This window comes from Lytechinus pictus, chromosome 15 (genome assembly GCF_037042905.1).
Source record: "Lytechinus pictus isolate F3 Inbred chromosome 15, Lp3.0, whole genome shotgun sequence".
Lineage (NCBI taxonomy): Eukaryota > Metazoa > Echinodermata > Echinoidea > Temnopleuroida > Toxopneustidae > Lytechinus > Lytechinus pictus.
This window is the reverse complement of record NC_087259.1, coordinates 23206481-23229905: the sequence shown is the minus strand read 5'-3', so window position 1 is coordinate 23229905 and position 23425 is coordinate 23206481. Positions and strand designations below refer to the sequence as shown.

The 23425-nt window shown below is 36.9% G+C and overlaps 1 protein-coding gene across 1 annotated transcript in view; it reads left to right on the top strand.

The window, feature by feature from the left end:
* Nucleotides 1–359: 359 nt before the first annotated feature.
* Nucleotides 360–23425, top strand: part of LOC129277455 (uncharacterized) — a 35746-nt gene continuing 12680 nt past the window's right edge. The window contains exons 1-10 of the mRNA XM_064110782.1: nucleotides 360–544; nucleotides 6576–6796; nucleotides 7736–7920; nucleotides 8584–8823; nucleotides 12708–12913; nucleotides 14466–14578; nucleotides 15142–16153; nucleotides 18695–18808; nucleotides 20803–20934; nucleotides 22056–22138. Of these exons, the coding sequence (XP_063966852.1) occupies nucleotides 500–544; nucleotides 6576–6796; nucleotides 7736–7920; nucleotides 8584–8823; nucleotides 12708–12913; nucleotides 14466–14578; nucleotides 15142–16153; nucleotides 18695–18808; nucleotides 20803–20934; nucleotides 22056–22138 (2351 nt within the window). The 5' untranslated portion in view covers nucleotides 360–499. The remainder of the gene's footprint in view (nucleotides 545–6575; nucleotides 6797–7735; nucleotides 7921–8583; nucleotides 8824–12707; nucleotides 12914–14465; nucleotides 14579–15141; nucleotides 16154–18694; nucleotides 18809–20802; nucleotides 20935–22055; nucleotides 22139–23425) is intronic.

The following is a 23425-nucleotide window of genomic DNA, read 5'->3' as shown; positions in this document are numbered from 1 at the left end:
TCGACCCCCCCCCCCCCCCCTGGATCCGGAAGGCACTGGACCTCTCTTTATATTTGATCCCGTATTTGATGGGGTGCCGGAAGCGGAGGAGGCTGGGGGCAGTCTACGCCATCCCACTCCAATCACCGTCGAGCGTCGTCTTTTCTTTTTTCTTTTCTTTTCTTTTTACAATCATGAGGGGAATTTTCGCCCCAAACTAGAAAATCACACATAACTTGGCGTCGGGTAGCTGCGCAACCAATTTCTATACTACCTAAGTGTTTGTAAATTTACCTATTTCAGCCCTTAACACAGCGTATCATCAGTGTCCATGAAACGCGTTGGGCCTGTTGGTATTATTATTTTTCACTTAGCTAGCTACGTACTGAAGCTTTTTTAGTAGCTTTGCTCATCCCGCCGATCATATCGGGTTTGAAAACTTGATCTTTGAAGCAGAAAAATCAAAAGAGTATACAACTTAGTTATTTTACCACCAATCTTTCAGCTGATATGACACGCGATGGAGACGAAATTCTCAAAGTTCGATGGGGACACAAAAAAGCAGGTGAGATGTAATTTAAATCAGTGAAAAATCGTCGCTAGTTTGCCTCTGCTTTGGCTTTGCCTTGTTTGACTCGAGCTTGCAATCCTGGCGGCGGAGAATTCCCCCCTGACATTCAAGCCTCAATGCAATACCGTGAAGAGCTTCGCGGCATGCGCGCTGGGCAACGTTCTCGTGTTTGTGGTTTTACTAGGCACTCCTAGTACCAATGAGGTCCAAACATTAACATGTATGGACCTCATAGGCGACAATGCGTTAAAAACAGGTTAGAAGTCCTGCACCCAAGTATTTTTATGATATTAGTGATTATTACTCGAAAAATGCAAGCTTTGTCCTCATTTGTTTAGCATTTATTAAAAAATTGCCCATTAACTATAATCCTACTCATAGTCATACTTTAAATGTTATAAAATAAAGGGAAACTTACATTTGAGTCCTTTTTCGATCTTTTCTTGGCAGTCAGTCCGGTCCCGTCGAGTGCGATCAAAGCGGTACGAAGCCGATTTTCAGATCACGTGATACGAGTAGTCATCACCTGATCGATCGACTATCCTTTTTTAAAGACCGCAACAATTATAAATTTTATTATAAAATATATATAGAATAAATAATTGCATGATATTATATATATTTCTACAATTAAAAAAATATTTTGTGATATAAATTTAATATTTGACGTAAAAATCGCTATTTAACAAAATATTTATTAAAAAATAAAAAATCAAACAAAATAAAAACGCCTTGGACACAGTGCAAAAAACCTAACAATTTGGCCGCATTCTTAACAACTATCGTAAGGGGCACTCTATTTATAAATAAAAAAGAATGTACAGCTGTCTACCGCGACGTGGTTTGTCGCAAGATTTGGGACAAATCCGTGGGAATTCTTGAGAAAATACATCAAAAGAACTGGTGAGTACCGATTAAACATTATCAAAGTAGTAAATAGGTTATACATAACTTGTAGATATATATTTTAAGTTGATATTGATGCTTAGTTCCAAGCTAGGGCGGCCCAAATGTGCGTGAGTGGAGTCCCAGTTTATTAACACGGGTAAGTATTGGGGTGTCGCCTAGAGTGGTTTTAGGCTTAGCTTGTGCTAGACAGCTGGCAGCCGTCTGTTTCGAGGAGTTTTCTAACTTTTTTATTTTTATTTTAAATTTCTCCTCGTACACAGACGGCTCGCTAGCGTGCAGCCACCATTAGGGGACTTGCAATGCAAAATCCCCCCGTCGGGGCTCTTCAATTTTTGTCTTTAATGAATAAAAATTTTGAAGATTAACGCGACCAAAATGCAAATTAATATTCCCTCTTGGCATTAATTGCAAAAAAAACGGAGAAAAATCAAGTTAAAGGAACAAAAACAGTGACTTATCTCGGCTGTCGCGCAAATTCACTTCCCCGTTTTATCCGATCTTAAGTACATAAACATATGGCCATTGAGTCCCCTGTACAGATCGCGCTAGAACTTCGGTCTCTGTATTTGGTGAGTGAAGCCAACGGAGTTCAGCTGAACAACCAACATAACAGAGACCGAAGCTTTTGGTCTAAGCTTGTGCCTGAGTTCTAAACTTGTAGGGTTGCGTGCTACAATTACATGTATGTGGAACCTGACGCACGTTAAAAATACAGCACTTTGTTTACAAACAATTTTACAGATTTTTTACTTTAATTTGTGGTATGGTAAATATTCTGAAGATTTTTAGAGTTGACATTCCCGAGCCCAGGCAAGAAGAAAAAGTATGAAACTTGACTTGAAATGAAGTTTAAGAGTCCGACTCGCCGGACGTCAACGTTAGATCTAGGTCTAACTTTGTAAGACTAACGTACCGTAAGTAACGGTCTATTAACCCCACCTTTTTTTGGCGGGATAGAAGCAAAAGTCGGGGGTGCGGTTTATCCACGGTGACGGGTCTGAGCCAGCCCGTCGTAACCCCTCTGCCACTTCACAACACATCGAGTGGCTGGGCGTAGCCGCCCAGGGCAATGTCGTTTAGAGGGGTATGAGCTGCGGGTAATGAGAAGCGAGTATAACAAACGCACCCACCTTCATGACACTAATTTCGACTTTATTCTCGGTTCAAAGCAGCGAAGTTCCCTGGCTAAGTTCAAAGAGAAGCCAAGCATACTCGGTAATATTTTGTCACAGCTGAGCGAGCGCGAGAGTTGAGTTAGCTGAGCTAGCTTGCGTTGTATATATTGTGGTTATAGTGCGACTTAAGCTGGCGCTATTCATTTTAACCCAGAGTTATTAATAACTCTGTTTTAACCCTCGATCCCCTCCAAAGTCCCGTATCGCGCCAGCTTATTTTTTCTTTCCCGTTTGGTTTTCATAAGATACCATGTACACCACGCAACGAGAGAAACGGCACGAAGCCATCAAAACAACTGTAAAAAATGCAAATTTCTTTGTTTCTTGAACCTTCCTGTAATCCCGTATCCAAAATTCATGCTAAGACATCGAATGCTAGACAAATTCTGAAAGTGATTGTGAGTTTTGATGCAAGAAATGTGAATGTTTCTTCCTCCTACGGCGGGAAAGACACAGATCATTATTTGATAAGATGTACTGGTACCGTATCGTAGTTTGCAATGTAAAAGAACGGCAGTGCTGTGTGTGTGTACACTGTGACTGTGAGATGAGTGAGTGTGTAAGTGGCCAATATTGTCGGGACCTTTCTTTCTTGCAAACATTTGTAGATGAATTGATCAAGAACAGCAGATTTCCGCATACCAGTAATCTCTTTGGATACTTTGAAATCTTTAACTTAGTTTTTGTTTCTTCGTACCTCAAATATAATGTGAGGATTTTTTTTTTTTTTTTTTTTTTTTTAGTCCAAAGTTGGGGGTGCGGTTAATCCACAGGTGCGGTTTATAGTCCGTTACTTACGGTATAGGTTAGACTAATTAAAAATTTTTGTGATATTGAAACAAAAATTCTGCCATGTTTTACTTTTGCTACTGACACTGTCTTACTGAAACATGTGAAACTGTTTTCCAAACACCTCTCGAGATAGCTGCTGGATGGTGGTCCCCAAGTCTGGTTATATCCACTCAAGGGTTCATTACATGCCGCCGCACACAGAAAAATCAAGCCATAGAGGTCGTGTGTTGTGGACACCAGAAGTGGGATCGCAGCACGCGCGACCCACTAGTTAGAAATCCACTGCCAAACGCGGTACAGGTTAGTATACCGGTACTAACCTCGCAATACGTGTGAGTGGGTTATATCATAACCTTGTTCATTGAATGAGTGGAGCAAACAACGGTCGCTTAACTATGTACAGCGTATATGGAGGAATGGTACGCTTTTGCACCCTCCTAAATTTTGCTTTTTGACGGGGTAAAAGGGAAGAAATCAAGATAAATTCATATCAAATACATTTAGCTTAACACTTTTCCAAAAAATATGCCATTAAATAGCAAATTTTGATGACAAACAAATCAGGATCTGCCAGGTTCTTCTTCGACTGCTTGATTGCCGTCAGCGCAGCTACAGGTGAGCTTACGAACATGCCAGCCAACCCGCTGGCGCGTCGGTACGCTCAGCTGCAGCTGACGGCGATCGATGAAGAACCTGGCTGTACTTCAAGCGGCGGTTGTTTGCTCCACCAGGAGGAGGACCCAAAAATCAGAAAATGGTGTTAAACTCCTCTGAAACAGCGGATTTATCAGTCTAGGGCAGGCTAAGCTTTTGAAAACATGCTGGTATTGATATACCTGAGATATTCACCACTATATGTGTAAAAAATAAGGTTGAAAAAATACAGTTGATAATTCAAAAAGTTAGCTAGATTCCCTAGAATTTCAGTACAACATTTTATTTCTCAATAAAAAATCAGAGTCTAAATTATGTCCTACAAAAAGGCTACATGTACAAAATACATGTCAGTATGGAGTTTTGTAGAGTATATTTTTGGCACATGTTTTTCACTATTTTTGCTGCTCTGAATGTTGTGAAAGTGTTTGGTATATCTACCAATCGCTAATTCAACAACCCGCGAAAATGTCGAGACCCGGCAGGGTGCTACACAACTTTTAAAAGCACTTGCCCAGTCGGGCAAGTAAATTTTTAAATAGTTGGAATATACTTGCCCAAAAATCTATATCACTTGCCCGAAAAAAATCATTGAAAAAAAAGTTTTACCTCAAAAGAAAGTTTTGCGGATTTATAAACCATTTACCTTTTTCTCTCTTTTGACATGAACTGATTTACATTGTTATAGCATTTCTTTTTCCAAAGTGATTTTATCTTGCCTGGCGTGACCAAAACTAGGGTCAATATATCACACCGACCCCAATTTTGGTCATTCTACTGTGAGAATTTTGCTTGCCCAATTCAGGCAAGTAGTTTTGGTCTTTACTTCAAAACACTTGCCCGACTTTTACTTGCCCCGGGCAATCGGGCAAGTGCTTATGTAGCACCCTGCCCAGCAATTCACGAAAAATTACGTACGCAAAAATAACAGCTCTTATAGTAATATGATTTAACACCTAATGACTCGGTCTTGAACTCTAAATGATAGAGTTTCTTCCATGGCATGGATTCTTCATCTTAGTCATACCGCAAGTCTTGTTGGCGCAGTGACTTAAGATGAGACTGAGCATATGAAAGAGCAATAGATCTAGGTCTGTATGCTAAATAAAGAATCTGAATAGCATGTTATAATTGTGGATGTTGTGAGGCTTGTGAAAACAATAGTGAGCTAGTTTGTTTGTGCTTCAAGCTTATTGTTCCATTAAAAACGCTTAAGTTTAACCCTAACAGGACTGGTGGGCCATGATGGCCCAACCCTCAACGTTTCGCGCGATATTTCCGAAACGCAAAAAGAGAGCACCGCAAAATTTTATGACTTTTTCAAGTCTAGCGCAACTTTTGAGACCAAATTCGCGATATATGGGTATAGCATCGCGACACCATGTGACTTTTTACAAGACAATGACAAGCCGAAAATGGCTCATTTTTTTACTTTGTGTACAAAGTCTATGGGAGATGAAATTCATAAAAGGATGATTATTTTCGTTCTAATTGGTCTGCTTAATTAATTGAAGGTTTAATTTAGTTGTTTAATCGTCTGTAATAATTTCCAATTAAAAAAACAATGAAAAACAAAAGATGAAAAAACTAAGAAATACATAAATTCTAAAAACAAAAAAAATAAATAAAAAAAAAATTGGCTTTCGCAATTTTTCTTTGTGGAAACCTTTAAATTAGATAAAAAAGATGACATCTGGAAAAAAAGAAGAAAATTTGAAGTGAAATTGGGTGTTAAATATGCATATAATATTTTTCATGAATAAATTTGCATATTTAATTCTTGATAATAAGAACTAATTATTTCTAGAATATTTGTTTTTACACTAGCTTGTAGTTTATGTGGTAATGAATGTGCGTGCCAAATTATGGCGCAATCAGCGGCCAAGATCAGGGCCCCGTCTTACAAAGAGTTGCGATTGACCCGATCGATCGCAACTATGGACAGCCAGCAATGTCAACATCTACTATGCATGTTTGTTCAAAATATTTTCTAGCTATGATGTATGCATTCATCGTTGTCTTGAAATTACAGTGTGCTTCTCTTTGTTTACAACGGACATTGTGCAAATTTCCTGTAGAAAAAGTTATGACACTGATGGATTTCCATAGAGTTACAATTGATTGGATCAATCGTAACTCTTTGTAAGACAGGGCCCTGAAGGGGGGCCATCATGCCCCCCTCCCCTGTCAATACATCTCAAATAGCCCAGTCCTTTTAGGGTTAAATAAACACAAACAAAAATATTCTTTTGATCTTTGAAGTTTTGCATGGTGATACTATTTCAGAGAATGTAGTAGAGGTTTACGCCTACAGTTCACTATGCGGTTAGTCCTGAAAAGGAGTGTTAGGTGGTGCTGTGATAGAGATGAAAATGAAAGGTGACAGAGAGAAAGAAAAATTTGAGAATTATCTTTTGTGATATAAGTTAATGACTGCAAACCAGATAAAGTCTTTTATTTTTGTTTCAATACATTCATGTATCATCTGGTTTTAGTATTGGCTGGAGCCCACTGCTGCAGCACTGGCCAAACTAGAAGAAATCCAGTCTTCGGTAGAACGCATGAAGCCAGCCAGTTCCTTCAATGTTCAGTCGGTGTGGCATCCTGCCAGTTCAACACCCCCTCCGGCTTCTCCATCGAGCTCCAAGCCATCACCGTACACCGAGCTTGAGACGGAACCTCCACTTTCCACAGTCAGCATCCAGAAAACAGCTTGGTAAGTGACTGTAATACACACTCTGTTTGCATTTATGTTGGTTATTAGTTTTTTACAGAACAGGGGGTGTTTCATAAAGCGGTTCTTAAGTTAAGAGCGACTTTGAGAACGACTGGTGAACCTTCTCATGCGCTAAATAATCACCAATGAACATTTAACATTTACCCCAAGAAAGGATCTCCAGTCGTTCTTGAAGTCACTCTTAAATTATGAACAGCTTTATGAAACGGGCCCCCAGAAGGGTGTTTTCATAGAGCTGGTCGTAAAGTTAGGCACGTATGACTTTATGCAAGACTGGAACATATCACGTAGCACGAAAAAGGATCACCAGTTGTGGGTTAAGTCATTCATATCTTACAAACAACTTTATTAAACACCCACCAGGATTGATGCAGGGGGTAGTTTGCAGCAGAGTGGAGGGGAAGGGTGACCCAAGGGTGACTTTGTTTCATTAATCCATTGGAATTGGAAGAATACTGCATGGTTATATGACTTAAATGTCTTGCTTCCAAACTTAAGTCTAGAGGCCCTTTATCTTTTTTTTTTTACATGTATGCATTTACAGAGATCTGGGGCCCTTTGCAGAAAGAGTCCAAAAGTTTCCCAATTAAACGCAACTTGATGTTCAACCAATTGAAACTAACATATTATGGACTTGCGCAGGATTTTTTTTTTAGTTGTGTTAAATGCACCTTGCATTGGGACACAGAAGACGATTCATACACTGGAGGTGCTGCGGGGCTACATGTACATGTAATTAAATGCTTGACTGTACATAGTCTGAGGTTTCTAATTCCTGGCACAGCACTTTATGCCCCATATGAGGCATTTTTATCTTGCATCAAATAAATGAAATTATTGGTACCATTTTTTTTTTTTTGAAAAAAGAAAAACAAACATACATGTATGATAATTTTCTATTTTCGTTATTCTTTTCAGGGGTAGCAATAACTCCATTCCGGATCTTATCAAGGCACAGGGGGAGAGACAGAAACAGAAAGGTGCCCCCAGGAGGCCATGGAGTGGAAGGAAAGTGCCCCAAAGCCCCACCCTCCAGAGAAAGGGGGCCCCTGCTGGGGGTGGGGATGACTCAAATAGGGATACTTCAGGGGCTTTTATGGCAGGTAAGCATGAGTCACACTTTTGGAGATGAAGAAGCCTTCTTCTAGAAATGAAGCAAAACTCTTAGAATTTGTCAATTATTTCTTGATAATGATGGCAGTTGTATATCTTGATAGTCATGTTTTTTTTCTTTGCTTATTTATCCATTTGGAGCAATGAATTAATTGAAGGCTTATGTGATAAGCATCTGTTCATAAAAAGACTGGGATGATATGGAAATATTTGTGTTTTTCATATTTTTATTAAAGTCTAGTGATTAAATGTTCACCTTGGATAGGATTGTGAATGAAAAAAGTGTTTTTGTCGGGGGGGGGGGGGGTGGTTCATATAACCATGGCTCCAAATTGATTCAATACAGCATTTGGATTAAGTCATTTGTCCAACATATTACAATATCCATTATTCGCGTGAGATAGAGAGGCTTTGAACTGTCTCCTAGGTTTGTAAATGCACTACCAGTATTCAAATGAACACATAATTGGACCTGAGTTCGCGTATGTTCACTCCAAAATCTATCTTGTAAATTCATGCTATAAACGCATGCGCAATAATAACGTCATATTTTACCCAAGCAGGATTACTAAGGTCAGTTCCGAAAAAATGTTCTACCAGTGGGCCCTGCTTAACAATAGTCATGATTAATTTGTTTCCTGTTTTAATGACAGTGAAAGGAGCTAAGTCTGTCATGTACGATGCCAGCTCCAGACCTCCTAGTGGCCGCTCCCACCAATCTTCATCCTCATCCTCGACCACAGTCCCACATGTTTCATCTCAGGATGTGTTTGATATGATGGAAGCAGCAAACACTACAAAACATACCCATGGGGAGAGTGGTATGCAAGGAGAGGACAATGCGTTGGAGGAGTTCTTACGAAATCAGCCAAATGGACATAAGCATGAATTATGTAAGTCCATTAGTCTTTTTGTTTCTCTCTCTCTTTTTAAACTTTGCATTATTCTTATTTTATCCTCCCATCCATTCACTGCAATTTATTTCTTCATTGGCAGGGTCAGAATTAATCTCTTGTTAACCTTTTACCAGAGCAGAAGTTCAGTCACTGACTTAAATGTCAAGATTTAGCCATCACCTTCCTAGTCATATTGATATTATCAAGGACTTGCACATTTTAGGACTGGTCTGGTAAAACCAGTGCAATTATAAGGCTATTTATTGTAGAGCACAATTACTGTTGAAGTAATTAAATGTATGTAGGGCCAAGAAAGGTCTGGAGCTGGAAATGAGGCCTGAGTCATAGTGTGTGTTTTTTTTTTTTGGGGGGGGGGATGGAGGGTGGCAGTGCCCGATAATAATGAGACCTGTATATTAATGGAATACGTAATGCATAGATTGAGTGTCACAGAGTTTTAAATACCAGTAACTACCCGGTAGTTTAAGAACTAAATAATGTTTTGTTTGTTTTGCAAAGTACATTCTACTGGAGTATTGAAGTGCCACCTTACACTATGAGGTAAGGAGTTTTATGCCGGTGTGCAGAAAATTGCACTGTTAACTCGCAAATCAATTGGGCGCCAATAGGACGACAGGGTTTAATGTCTGGATGTAAATTGTAATTAATTTGTTTTGCCCACATATTGTAATAGAAAGTTTTTACTTTTAAAATCAACTTTCTCCACAGTCTCAGAAAATAAAACATTCTGAATAATATGAGTATTGAATGTGAAAATGAGACTCCACATTCTTATTTGTTTATACAGTTTATTTTTAAATGGATGGATGTGAACTGTGACATTGTACTTAAAACAGCTACTAAGAAAGTTGTGAGTTTTGTTCTTGGAATGATACCAAGAATTATTTGCACAAAACAGAGTATCCAGTAGCTATTTGGACATCAAGATAAAAGCTATTCCTATTAATGGAGTTAGATGTAAACTGAGCTCTTGGGTCATGTCATATGGAAGAAGGTTTTGAAAATCAGTGTTCATCTGCAGGACTGCCAGGACTGAAAAAGAAATTAGCCATTTAAACTATTTGTTTATGATGTTTTTCATCGGATTATGATTTTTTTTTCATATTTCCCAATTTTCACCAGATTTTTTCCTCAAAGCAATCTTGATAAAGTCAAGAAAATATGAATAAATAAATTTTTGAGCATTCTTGAAATTAGTTTTTTCTCCATTCACTTTGTACACATATTTGATTAATTTCCCCATTGGCATTGTTTAAAAATGTCCCATACGTAACAATAATTAATTGAAATATATCAAAAATTAAATTAGGCCTACATCTTTTAACCTTTATGTACTAGTATTGCATTTTCTTATCAATAAATTGTAACTTCCTAGAGAATAGAGATGTAACAATAAATTGTTGTTTTCTGGGAAATAATTTTTAAAAAATGTCCCCAAATTGTTATGTATTGAACATTTCATCCTTTGACACAATATAATTTGCATATTTCAATTTTCAGAAAACACATTCTTCCCCAATAAAATCCATGTCCCAACTAAAAAATCTCATTAGTTTTGTTTTGATTTTTTTTAATAATTAAAAAATAATAATTTTCTTATAATGCTCATGAATGCAAATTTGGTTTCCCAAATTAGCAAAAATGTTCATACTGTAGGTATATGATCAAGTTTTTTCCTGATAAAATAAAAAAATCGAATATAAATTGGGGGTTTTCGTATGGGTACCATAACATGAAAATTAGTACTTGATCTTGGGGCTGAGTTTATGATTGATAATTTACATAATCATCTGCACAATCAGTCATGCGGGTATGATCAGGTTTTAAGCTTTGTGATGTACAGCCCTGCTAAATCAATTTAACTCAGAATCATATTGGAACCGGAGGAGTTTAGGCATGTATTGGTCCAATAGTGATTGATCAAAGAGTTACGATTGATCCAATCAATCTCAACTGTATGGAAAGCCATTCATACTATAATTTTGTCTACAAGAAATTTGCACAATCTCTTTTTTATAGTAAACAAAGAAAATCTCTCTGAATCTTCAAAAGAGAGATGAATTATACATGTACATATCTAGAAGATATTTTGAACAAATTTGCAAAATTTTAGATATTGACATTGCTGGCCGTCCGTAGTTGTGGTTGATCGGATCAATCACAACTCTTTGTAAGACAGGGCCCTGATTTGATAATACTCAACCATGCCTGAGTTTAATGTCAACCAGTGGACATTGATTTGAGCTGTATTATGAATTATTGATCAAGTTCACTTCCAAGAGGAAGGCCATAACACCAAGCATTGAATGGAAACCACGTGGTGATAGCATCCTGTAACCATGGCAACGTGTACGTTGCAAAGTTACATGGAGTCCAAAGGGACAGTTTGATTGGACAATACTATGATACTGTTTTAGCAGTGGTTCTGTGTGACTGCATGAGAACAGATTTGAGCCTATTAATTTTGCTGCATTGATTACTTTGAAAAGCACAGGATCAGCAGTATAGACCGTGCATTTTATTTTGACAGTGATGTAGTTCTAATGAAAATTTTGCAAGAAGTTGCTGGCAAATTTATAGGGGTATGTATCAATAATAGTTATGCTGCTTGTGATAATTTCTTCAGTTTACAAAGAGGTATACTTTGACTTTGATTTTGTGTAATATTGGTAGATGCACAATTTGCACAAGTATGTAATGTTTCATTTTTATTTTATTTTTTCATCTTGACAGTCATGATTCTATGCAATTTTATTGATGATCCTTATTTATTTTGGTTTTGATAACGTGTTGTTCATTTATAGAATAAAGCATAGATCTGTGTCTGATTTTCTATTTGAATAGCAGAGATACAATGCCTTTCATAAATTGAAATTATTTTTGTTTGTTTTTTGTTGAATACATATAATTAAGTGTAGTACATGTCTCTTGGAACATGTCATCTATCCCAAAATATTGCAAAATGTGTAACATTGAAAGTGAAACATTTTTTTCTCAATTGAATCTCTTATTTTTGTTCAGTCATTTTTAGGCTTGCATCCTTTTGAGACCAACTGCATTGTTAAAGGACAAGTCCACCCCAACAAAAAATTGATTTGAATAAAAAAAGAAAAATCCAACAAGCATAACACTGAAAATTTCGTCAAAATCGGATGTAAAATAAGAAAGTTATGACATTTTAAAGATTCGCTTAAATTCACAAAACAGTTATATGCACATCCTAGTTGATATGCAAATGAGGAGACTGATGACGTCATCCACTAACTTTTTCTTTTGTATTTTATTACATGAAATATTAAATATTCTTAGTTTCTCCTCATTGTCAAGTAAAACAGTGATTAATTCCTCCCTGAACATGTGGAATTAGCATTGTTTATTATATAATTCAGTCAAGTCGGTCCCTATGGTCAAATCTGCAAAAAACGAAATATTGTATAATTCAAACAATAAAAAAAAAGAAATAGTGAGTGATGGACATCATCGACTGACTCATTTGCATGTCACTGAGTTGTGCATATCACTGTTTTGTGAAAAATAAGCGAAATTTCAAAATGCCATAACTTTCTTATTTTACATCCGATTTTGATGAAATTTCCAGTGTTATGCTCATTTGATTTTTCTCTATTCATTTAAATCAACATATTGCTGGGGTGGACTTGACCTTTAAATAAATTTGATTCATTACATGTGGAGATCATTGTGACTGTGAGCCACTTTATGACTGTTATAGGGGCTTGATCCCCTTTATGACTGTTATAGGGGCTTGATCCACTTTATGACTGTTATTGGGGCTATATATACCAAATGCTAAGTGGGCTTGATTTGATTCTGAATTTGAACTCTCTTCTCTATCTCTTCAGCTAAGTTATCAGCAGCCTATGCTGATGAAAGGAACATTACTCCTCCTCCACCCCCTCCCTGTGCCTCTCCCGATCTCGAGAAACTCATCAACGGGGGCCTAGATGAGGACAATTTCTATGCTGATGTGGATGAAGATGAAGATAGCGTGCAGGTCAAAGGTCACAGAGAAAAGGAGAGAGAAAGGGAAGAGTTATACATTAAGCAGGTTTGTTTTCATTCTTATGTGTTGTGTAAATTGCTATGTTTCATCTTGTCTCTGCTACTTCTGCATACAAGTAAATGCCCTCATGAGTACAGAGTAAAATGAAGAATAGATTCCCATGAAAAATATTGAGGGATTAAATTTGATGGACATTTATAGTGTTCAGTACACATCCTGTAGTCATCCATGTGTCAGACAAGCAATTTTATTGATTTCATATTGCAGAATTATTTTCAAAAAGGACCTAATTTAAGAACCTCCCACCCCCCCCCCCCCCCCCGTAAGAAAAAGAGGGAAAGAAGTTATCACTTCAGAAGGACGTATTTCCGTCTTGACTACCAAAAGGGGGCATTTATCTGATGTGCTGAAATTACAAAAATTAGTATCATGATTGTGGCTACGGTTCCCTATTAATGGCTTGTACACCCTTGTCCTTTTGTTCAAAATGTATACTTTTTTTGTCTGTGGTATCCTTTTCTCATGAATGTGATTTTGAGTAATTCGTCATACAGGTGACTTTGCCTGAGTTGAATCTCTTGGAATCACAGTCCTTACGATTTGTGTCCAACCTGATTTTGGAATAAAACAGTAAAAATTGATGCGGATATTGAAACACGGAACATGTTAAAAGCTCTTCATCATTGTATGAATACTTTTTTATGTTCAAATCTATATCTGACTATGCAACCATCCTTATTAGAGTAAAAGCGAATTGAATATCTGTGAATATTGACATCACAGTAATCATACGATTGGCGACGAGTTGAAATCACTTTGGCCTTTACTCCAAAATAAAGGCTTGCAATCATCCAAAATTGTTATATTAGTATTCCTACAGTTTAATTAGAACCTCAAATAAAAGATACTTTCCATTCACATTTTCAGAAAATGAGCAAAATGTGATTTGTTCCAACATCGGATTGGGATCAGTTGCAAGGTGTGCAGAGCCTTTTTGCAAAATTCTACATTGAAGATTATGTTTTGCATATTCTGGGCCCTTTTGCGTAAAAGTTCCTATTATGGTAAATTTGTCATCTAATGTTAACTACCATTGTAACAATGCTCATCAGCCAATCAAAATCAAGGATTTTATGACAGTTACCATTGGATGGCAAAATTACCATAATGGTAACTTTTATGCAACGGGCCCCAGGTTTTATATAATGCTTTGACATAGGTGGTCCTTCAATGGAAGGTCTACTCTAAGCCCCTTTATAATTGACCTTGGTGCCTCTCTGTCTGGCGTTGGTGCCCTTCTCTACATGATATATTTAAAATAGCATCTCATTAACTTGCCCCAATTGCCCTTCCAAAATAACATTTTGAGGCTAGTAATAACAAGAATCATTGAACAGCTTTTCTTAATTATAAAAAAAATGAAATTAAAACAATAGGCCTATATTGTTTTATTTCGTTATTGTTTTGCCAAGGATTACTTCAATATTTCTCCTTTTTTTCTCTCATTTGATGATCACACTGATTCAAGCAAGTTTAAAACCTTGTTATACTTGTGCAATTCATTTCAATATTTTGAATCATGACTTTTATTTGATAGCCTACCCATGTCCCTCCGCCCTTGCTGCGCAGACCTACCCCCGAGCCATTGAAACTGTCCATGACTATACCTGATGCTGAAGGGGAAGAGCAATATTCCACTGATGAAGATAGGTATGATCACACATTGATACAACCACTGATAAGATGTCCATTAATCAAGCATGATTTTGATCAGAAGATTTTTGCAGATTTTGAATTCTGGGAGAAAAAAAAATCAATCAGTCAGTATTGTGTGAATGGGGAATGGCAGGTATTAAATTGTATCATCCCATGGAAGTGTTATTCTAAAATGGATTAAAACTGTTTTTCTTTAATATGCCTGTTTATAATAAATCAATCTCACAATGGATAGCAATCATAAAATTTATTTCAACTTAAATTGTGTATGGATACAAAGACTTGTGATTGATTGTAAGATGATAGATCTCTGTATTCTCTGGCACTGACACACAGAAAGTGTCTCGTGGGCAGTTTTTAGTATATTAAGAATTAACCCTTTGCTCGCTGTTATTATGTTTTCTTTTGTTCCGTATTTCTGGCGGGGGGGGGGGGTACTAATCAGTAATTTACTAATCTATTTATATGTATTTGTTTATTGATAGTAACTGGCCTGAGCCTGAAAGAAGTAAAGAGTTCAGAAATCGGTGATTCTTGATTTATTTTTTATTTGATAGATCATCAGGTGCACCATCTCCTCAGCTCTCTCCTGACATTGAGGTCCAGAGTGTTACAAGCGATGTATCCACCCAACTAACAGCTCAATACATTACCTCTCAACAGAATAGTCCAGTCCACACCCACCCTATCACACCACAAGGACCGTATTCTACCATTACCCAAAATAGGGAATATGAATTTGATGGTGAAGAGGTAGATGTGGATGCACGTTCATCTCGGAAAGGGAGACAGTCCGTGAAATTTGTTGAAGAGAGGAACGTGACTTTTGATATCACACCTAGAGATTGTGCATCTTCTCATAAACCTAGTCCCCCTTCTGTTAGTAAGGTCCAAAGGCCACGGAGTGCTTTAAAGAATACAGGTGCCCGTAAGTCTATTGTACAGAAAAAGAGACCGTCATCTGCTGGTTCTAAAGGCAGCCAAGAATCGGCAAATGAAAACTCATATTCTTCAGGGCGCTTGGATCATGGCTTTAATGAAGATCATTCAAATAGAGAGCATGTGGACGCACTAAACGTTACAAATGATGACATATTGGATGCAATAAACAATAATGGAATAAGCCAGTTGCTTGATAATTTGAGCAAATCAAGGAAGAAACAAGAGGTAGAAACCATGATGTCAAAATTGAGTGTCTCTGAAGCCCAGGAGGCGACTGGTGACTCAACCAAAGCAACACGAGAAGTGCCACAGTCAGACATTGTCCGAACTGTCCAGGTGTCCTCATCGTCCTCAAAGACAAACTACTATGAGAAGGCGATACAGGCCAAGAAAAAGAGCATGTACCATCGGCAGAATACACCCACCAGGACACTGACAACCAAGATGATTGAGTTTGGTGATGAAGGCGTATCCATGGAAACCAAGGAAGTGTCATACTTCCAAACACCGCCCTCGCAGGTCAAAGTATCGAGGCCTACGTCGTCCAGAGGTCCTCGCAGGGGATGGGAAGAACCCGGTGGATCAGAGAGTATCCACGTGAACAGACCAACCATGGGAAAGAAATCTGTAAGTATTCAAGTGGTGCCTTTAACATATAGATATTATTATTATTATTACTTATTATTTGTACTGCGCTTTTCCCATTAGGCCCAAAGCACTTACAATGAATTAATTAAATGTAATATTTTAAAAACTACAAAGTACGAAAGAGATGAGTTTTTAATGACTTTTTGAAAATTTATAATGTTGGAGACTGTCTAATTATTAGTATGATTGCAATTAATTGTAACTCTCTGCTCATGGTTTTCCGTAGGCTTCCAGTTAGGCTTATAAATGGAATGGCAAACTATAACATTCTATATATATCATAATTTATCCCCAATATTCCCTGTAATTCTTTCATTTGTATATATATGAAAGAATTACAGGGAATCTTGGGGCTAAATTATGAGAAGAATCTTTATCAATTGTGCCCAGGCAAAGTGAATGGCTACATTTATACTTGTATGAGTGTATATACATATACGTGTATATATTTTTTTTGTAATGCAGATATTTTGAATCATGATATTAAGCACTCAGCAGGTTAAAGTATCGTTCCACTGGGATATTCGTTTCTGATTAAGCTAAGGTATGGATAACAATATGAGTACAGTATATATGAGTATTCACAGTCAAACTCTGTTCATCATGTCCCAGTTAGAACATTAAGCATATCACACCAAACAATACTTGCAGCTGTTTCACACATTCGTGCTATGTTGCAGGTGGCAATGACGTACATAAGCTTCAGAGGGTACTGATGATAGCTCTATAAAGCTTCTTCCTTCATCAGTATGTTACCCAGAATTTACAAAAGAGATGTTTATTATTGAGAGTGTTATTAAAATTTTCAAGCACACCCAGAACCATAAATACGATCAGTGCTCAGTAACACAAGGTTTGCAATCTTTTGTTAAAACCACTGTCGCATATGCTCATTTTACTACATACCGACTATCTTGTTGAAAAATTGCAATTAAAAACAAAATCTATTTGTTAATGTTATGGTTCGAATTTTGCCCATATGCACCTTGACTGGGTCGTGTGCAATCTCTAAAAAGAGGCATCCTTGGTATTCTTTTACCTGTATTTAAAGCTTGGTTAAGCCTAGACTTACTTTAAGAATGATTTTAGTCAACACTTCTATGGAAAACTAGTGTTAATAATACTTCTTCAATATTCATGATACATAGATGTAATCAAATTTTTAATCTCTCTATAGTTGAATACTATTAAGGTTTCTGTTGAGGTTTAATTTTCTGATAAATGAAAAACATTCTCCATAGCATGGACATGTTCTTGATAAGACTGTATTTAACGAATATACTACAGCTCTATATAGGATGCAGAAGATGTTTGTAAACTACATGTATTTGTAGTCAAATCATTATATTCACATTTTCTTTATTTCTTCAATTCATCCTGTCTTCCTTTTTTCCCTTTTTTTGTCTCGCCCACCAGAGGTGAAGGCGAGACTTAAGGATCCAAATGTCGTCCGTCCGTCACAAACCTTATGACACATAACTCCGCAACCGTAAGTCACTTTTCAACCAAACTTGGATGGTAGATGGACTAGGGGGACCTGCATGTTATGCTGCAGTGGGAGGTCACATGGTAAGGTCAAAGGTCATTTTCAGGTCAACTTTAAAGTTTACATGCAAGACTCTCTTATGACACCTAACTCCGCAACCGTAAGTCACTTTTCAACAAAACTTGGATGGAAGATGGACTTGGGGAACCTGCATGTTATGCTGCACTCGGAGGTGACATGGTAAGGTCAGAGGTCATTTTCAGGTCAACATTAAAGTTTACATGCAAGACTCTCTTATGACACCTAACTCCGCAACCGTAAGTCACTTTTAAACCAAACTTGGATGGTAGATTGACTTGGGGGACCAGAATGTTATGCTGCAGTTAGAGGTCACATGGTAAGGTCAAAGGTTATTTTCAGGTCAACGTTAAAGTTTACATGCAAGACTCTCTTATGACACATAACTCCGCAACCGTAAGTCACTTTCCACCCAAAATTGGATTGTAGATGTAGTTCGGAGACCTGCATGTCATGCTGCAATCGGAGGTCACATGGTAAGGTCAAAGGTCATTTTCAGGTCAATGCTAAAGTTTACATGCAAGACTCTCTTATGACACATAACTCTGCAACCGTAAGTCACTTTTGGACCAAACTTGGGTTGTAGGTGTACTTAGGAGACCTGCATGTTATTGTGCATGGTGTGGTCAAAGTTCATTTTGAGGTCAACATTAAAGCTTATGGGCAAGACTCTTATTACAAGTGTTATCCATCCCATTCATTTCACATTGAAGTTTTGATACAATTCTGTTGCGTGCCCTCGCAAATCACAATATTTCTGGTCATTTTCATAAGTGGGCGAGACACAAAATCGCTTATGCCTTGTTTCATTGCTTCATTCTTTCATTCTGTCACCGTGTCTTTATTTCTCTCTTTTGTTCCTCTTTCTATATCTGTTTCATTTTTTATTTCCCCTGTTTTAATCATTCTTCCTTAATTTTTTTTTTCTTTTTATCTTCGCTCTTTCATTTGTTCAGTTTATTGAGCAGCAGATTGTGAGGCCAACATCACGGTTAGGATCGTATCAAGATTTAGATGACCCTGATCCCCAAGATTTAAACAAGACATCTTCTGCATCTTCAGCCTCACAGGTACGACCAATGCCCTTGACTAGAATAGTCATAGAGGATTGTACTTAAAGGGGAATCCAACCCGAATATAAACTTGTAGAGGAAAAAGAAAATCAGACAAGGTGATAGGTGAAATTTTTAACAATATCAGGCAAACAATAAGAAAGTTATGAATTTTTTAAATAATGGTAATCACTATACCCATAGAGATTTCAAATTGGCCACATATGTCATGTCATAGTGATGTAAAGGCAAGGACTACTCTTCCATGTACCCCAATGCATAGAATTTCTAAAATGTCATTTTGTTCAAAGGTTTTTTCCTTCAAATTATATTTTCTTTCATGAGCACATGAAACAATATACTACTTGGGTTATATTTAGATTACTGCCCCAGGGGAATGGGTACTTAGGAGAAATCCACAAAACCCTGATGAAAAGTACATGGCCTATGGGAAAGTTGTCCTTGTCAAAATATACTTACCCAGTTGCCAATTTGAAATCTATATAGTCTTAGGGATCTCAATTTTAAAGCAGTCATAAATTTCTTATTGCTTACCTGATTTCTTTCAAACTTTCACCATTCTGTAAAATTTATTTTTTCTCCTTTCCAACACAATATTTTATGACCAAGGCTGGATTCCCCTTTAAGGAAATATTGCAAGAAATGGATTACAAATTCAATTACAGTTGAAAGATTGATTGTAACAATCAACCAATTGTTTTTATATCAATCGATTGAAAGACGATTGATTTTGGGATCTAAGATAGACTTTTAGTTTCTTACAATGCACACTCATGCTCTCTATGCACAATTTAATTGAAGCACTGTGAGCCACAATCTGATCAAAGATTACTCTTCATGTCGAAAGTCAGACTGAATTACTGAATTAATTGTATCCCAGTCAGTCTCTCAACTTTAATAATACCTTAGCAAACATCGAGAGGAACTTTGTAACTTTGGCCTTAGAGATAGGTCATCGTGCATAATGTGTAATTAACAGACCTAAAACGATGATTACTTGAAGAAATCTGTCAATCTGAACTTGCTCGAAGTCAGCTGTAGATTAAAATCTTTTTTCTTTTTTTTTCCATCACAAGTCTCATCATCATGCTGATTGCAATTCAAGATTTAAAGCCTGGAAATTGTGTAATATTTTATGGAAAATTTAATGGACAGGCATTAAAAAAAAGAAAAACCTCATTAGGGCTGTCTGCACCATCCCGAGTTTTCAAATTAGCGCGCTATTTCTGATCCGGCAAATTATCCCGATTTGAACAATATCGAGATTATTTGCAATGGAGACGCAATTATCGCGGTAGTTCGTAGGATTAATCTCGAGATTGCAATCCCAAGTCAACTTGGGATTATTTGCAAAATAGCGCGCTATTTTACAAACTATCGCGCTAATTCGTAGGTGCAGACGCACTCGGGATTATTTATTCACGGCGTCCATAATGCATCGATGCCTCGCTCGAGCAGGAATCTCTCTTCTTGCGATGGTGGAGACGGGGTTTCTTGAATCTTGAGATTAATCGCGAAGAGGGCCGATCGGGCTAAAATCTCGAGATTGAGCAAACTCGGGATGGTGCAGCACCGCCTATTGTGCTTAAAAAGTAAAAAAGTAATTTAGTGAATGATGACAATAAAGGGCATCCATTGTTAGTCTGCTGTGCAACCCTTCACTCAAGGGTCTGAATGTGCAGTTTACTCATGCCTTGTGTACTGAAGGCCTGAATTGAAAATGCCTGCACACTAATCCATTGTAGTCCACTCAGATATGACTTGATATTGATTTGGAAGGATTACTGTTAATGATTTTTTTAATATTATTTTTCTCTATTGTCTATTTCTTGGTCTCTCTCTCTCTCTCTCTCTATGTTCTCTGTCCATTCCTCTATCTCTTTATTCTCTTTACTCTCTCCTTTTTATGCATTTATCCCTTTTCTGTCTATCTCTCTACATGTATCTTTCCTCTCTCTCTCTCTCTCTCGCCATCATTTCCTAATCATCAGAGAGCCAGACCAAAGTCTGCTGTCTTCAAAGCTAAAACTGAAGGGGGCCCTCACAATTGCGCTAGAGGAAAGAGTCCAAACAGGGTTAAACCTCGTCCTCACTCTTCTTTTGTCAACTCAGACCCACCAAAGGTACATGTATAATGGACATACAAATCTCAATTCAATTCATTACTTTTCCAATTTCAATATCATTTTCAAATATATTCAATGTTTACAATTGTGTATGTTTGCATTAGAAACATACAAGGCATGTTTAGATTACATGTGAGTTAGTTTTCACAAAAACCCACACGTGAAATTCATACAAAGGAAAAAAGTCATCGGAAGTTATGATTAGCATCCACCTATATCTTCCCATTGTTTACTGCAGCTTCTTGTTTCATACCAACAAACTGCTACACTCTTTCCCTTTGAAAAAAAATAGTTATCAACCACACACCCTGAAAGCAATTGTATATATAATAGCTAGCAATAATTTGATAGTCCACGTTTGGTATTGAAATTCATGTCTTTGTAAACTATTTTGGACAAATTCCTTTGATCATTTGAGCGTTTCATGAAATAATTTTTCAGCAATGTACTCTAACGATTGTTATAAATCTACTGGTATCTCTGCTTGTGACTGGCTGAGAGCAAATTAGTGAAACATCACTGAAATCTTGGATGCTACCTATTCAATGTTACATGGGAATGCAATAGATGTATTTCTATGAAAAAAAAAATTTGGCAAGCAGTTAATCATTATACCCCCGCCAAACGAAGTTTGAAGGGGGTATAAGCATTGGATTTGAGGTGAAGATGTGCGAGACACATATTTTGTGCGTGTCGGAAATCATGTTGCCGTGGTAAGAACATATTATATGCCCCAAATTAGGTAACAATTTTCAGTTCAAACTACTTGATCAGTTTTCAACGAATTCTCATGAAACTCGGCTCACATATTGGTCTTGAGGTAAAGATGTGCAGGACATATTTTTGCATGTGTTGGAAATTGTGTTGCCATGGTAACAATATATTATATGTCAAAATTTAGGCAAAAGTCTTGCAGGTCAACCTACTTCCATCAGTTTTAACCAATTCTCATGATATTTTGCTCACACATAGGTCTTGGGGTAAAGATGATCAAGACATATTTTTTCCATGTGTTGGAAAATGCTGCCATGGTAACGGTGAAGAGGGGTGGGGGTATTAATCACCTTCAGTGATAGTTCTAGTTTTAAATAAAGTCATTTATTCTTGTTTTGTAACAGAAGCCCATGAGACGAAGCTCATCACCATCAGCACAGATGTACAGCAATTCTAACAAGGCTCTTGTTCCTACTGTCAGGAAAAGGTAAAAGTTTAATCATCTTTAAAGGTCAAGTCCACCTCAGTTAAATGTTGATTTGAATCAAAAGAGAAAAATCAGACAAGCATAATGCTGAAAATTTCAACAAAATCGGAGGTAAAATAAGACAGTTATGACATTTTAAAGTTTCGCTTATTTTTCACAAAATAGTTATATGCACAATTTAGTCACATTCAAATGAGAGAATCGTTGATGTCCCTCACTCACTATTGCTTTTGTTTTTTATTGTTTAAATTATACAATATTTCAATTTTTACAGATTTGACAATAAGGACCAACTTGACTGGAATAAACAATGGTAATTCTACATGTTCAGTGAGAAATAAACCTTTTTTACAGGACAATGAGGAGAAAATTAGCATATTTCATATTTCTTATAATAAAATACAAAAGAAAAGGTAAGTGAGTGATACCATCAGTTCCCTCATTTGCATACCGACCGGGATGTGCATATAACTATTGTGTGAAATTCAGCAAAACTTTAAAATGTCATAACTTTCTTATTTAACATTCGATTTTGATGATATTTTCAGTGTTATGCTCATTTGATTTTTTCTTTTTATTCAAATCAACCTTTTGTTGGGGGTGGACTTGTCCTTTAATTAGCTACCTTGCTTTATACCTGGTGGGTGTTTCATGACGTTACTTGTGACTTTACGCACAACTGGAACATGTTCCTAAGTGCTATTAAAGTCAGTGACGTGGTGTGGTGAAGATATGTCAAAAAAGGGTTACCAGTCGAGTGGAAAGCCATTCTTAAGTTTTGAACGGGTTTATGAATCACCTATCAGGTCATGATGGAATGGCTTCTATCCTTTTTAAAGGTAAAAGAATGTAGTTGGAGCAAACAATTATTCCCGTGAGAAAGTATTTAAAATCAAGGTTAATCGTCACAATATTTTCATAGATCTAGATCTGGTACATTGAAATAAACTGATCTTCGTGAAATCGTGAGATTTTAGCCGAAAACCGATAATTCTGATGGTCATTGACACAAATAGGTGGAATAGTGTATTAATATTACTAGGAAGAATACCCAGCATTTTACGGAATTCCCTGCTTATATTGTACATTTCTCAGCAATTACACGTTTTTTCCAAGAGTCATTTGGCTCTTATTTTTTATTTATACCAACAAACACTTGGGTGTTGATTTTATTGGATTCTGTTCAAACACATTTTGAGGTCGTTACTACAACTGGCATTTATCTTTATAATATAACATAATGAGTAATCATATGGGAAAACATTTCCATGAAAATTTATCTGATGT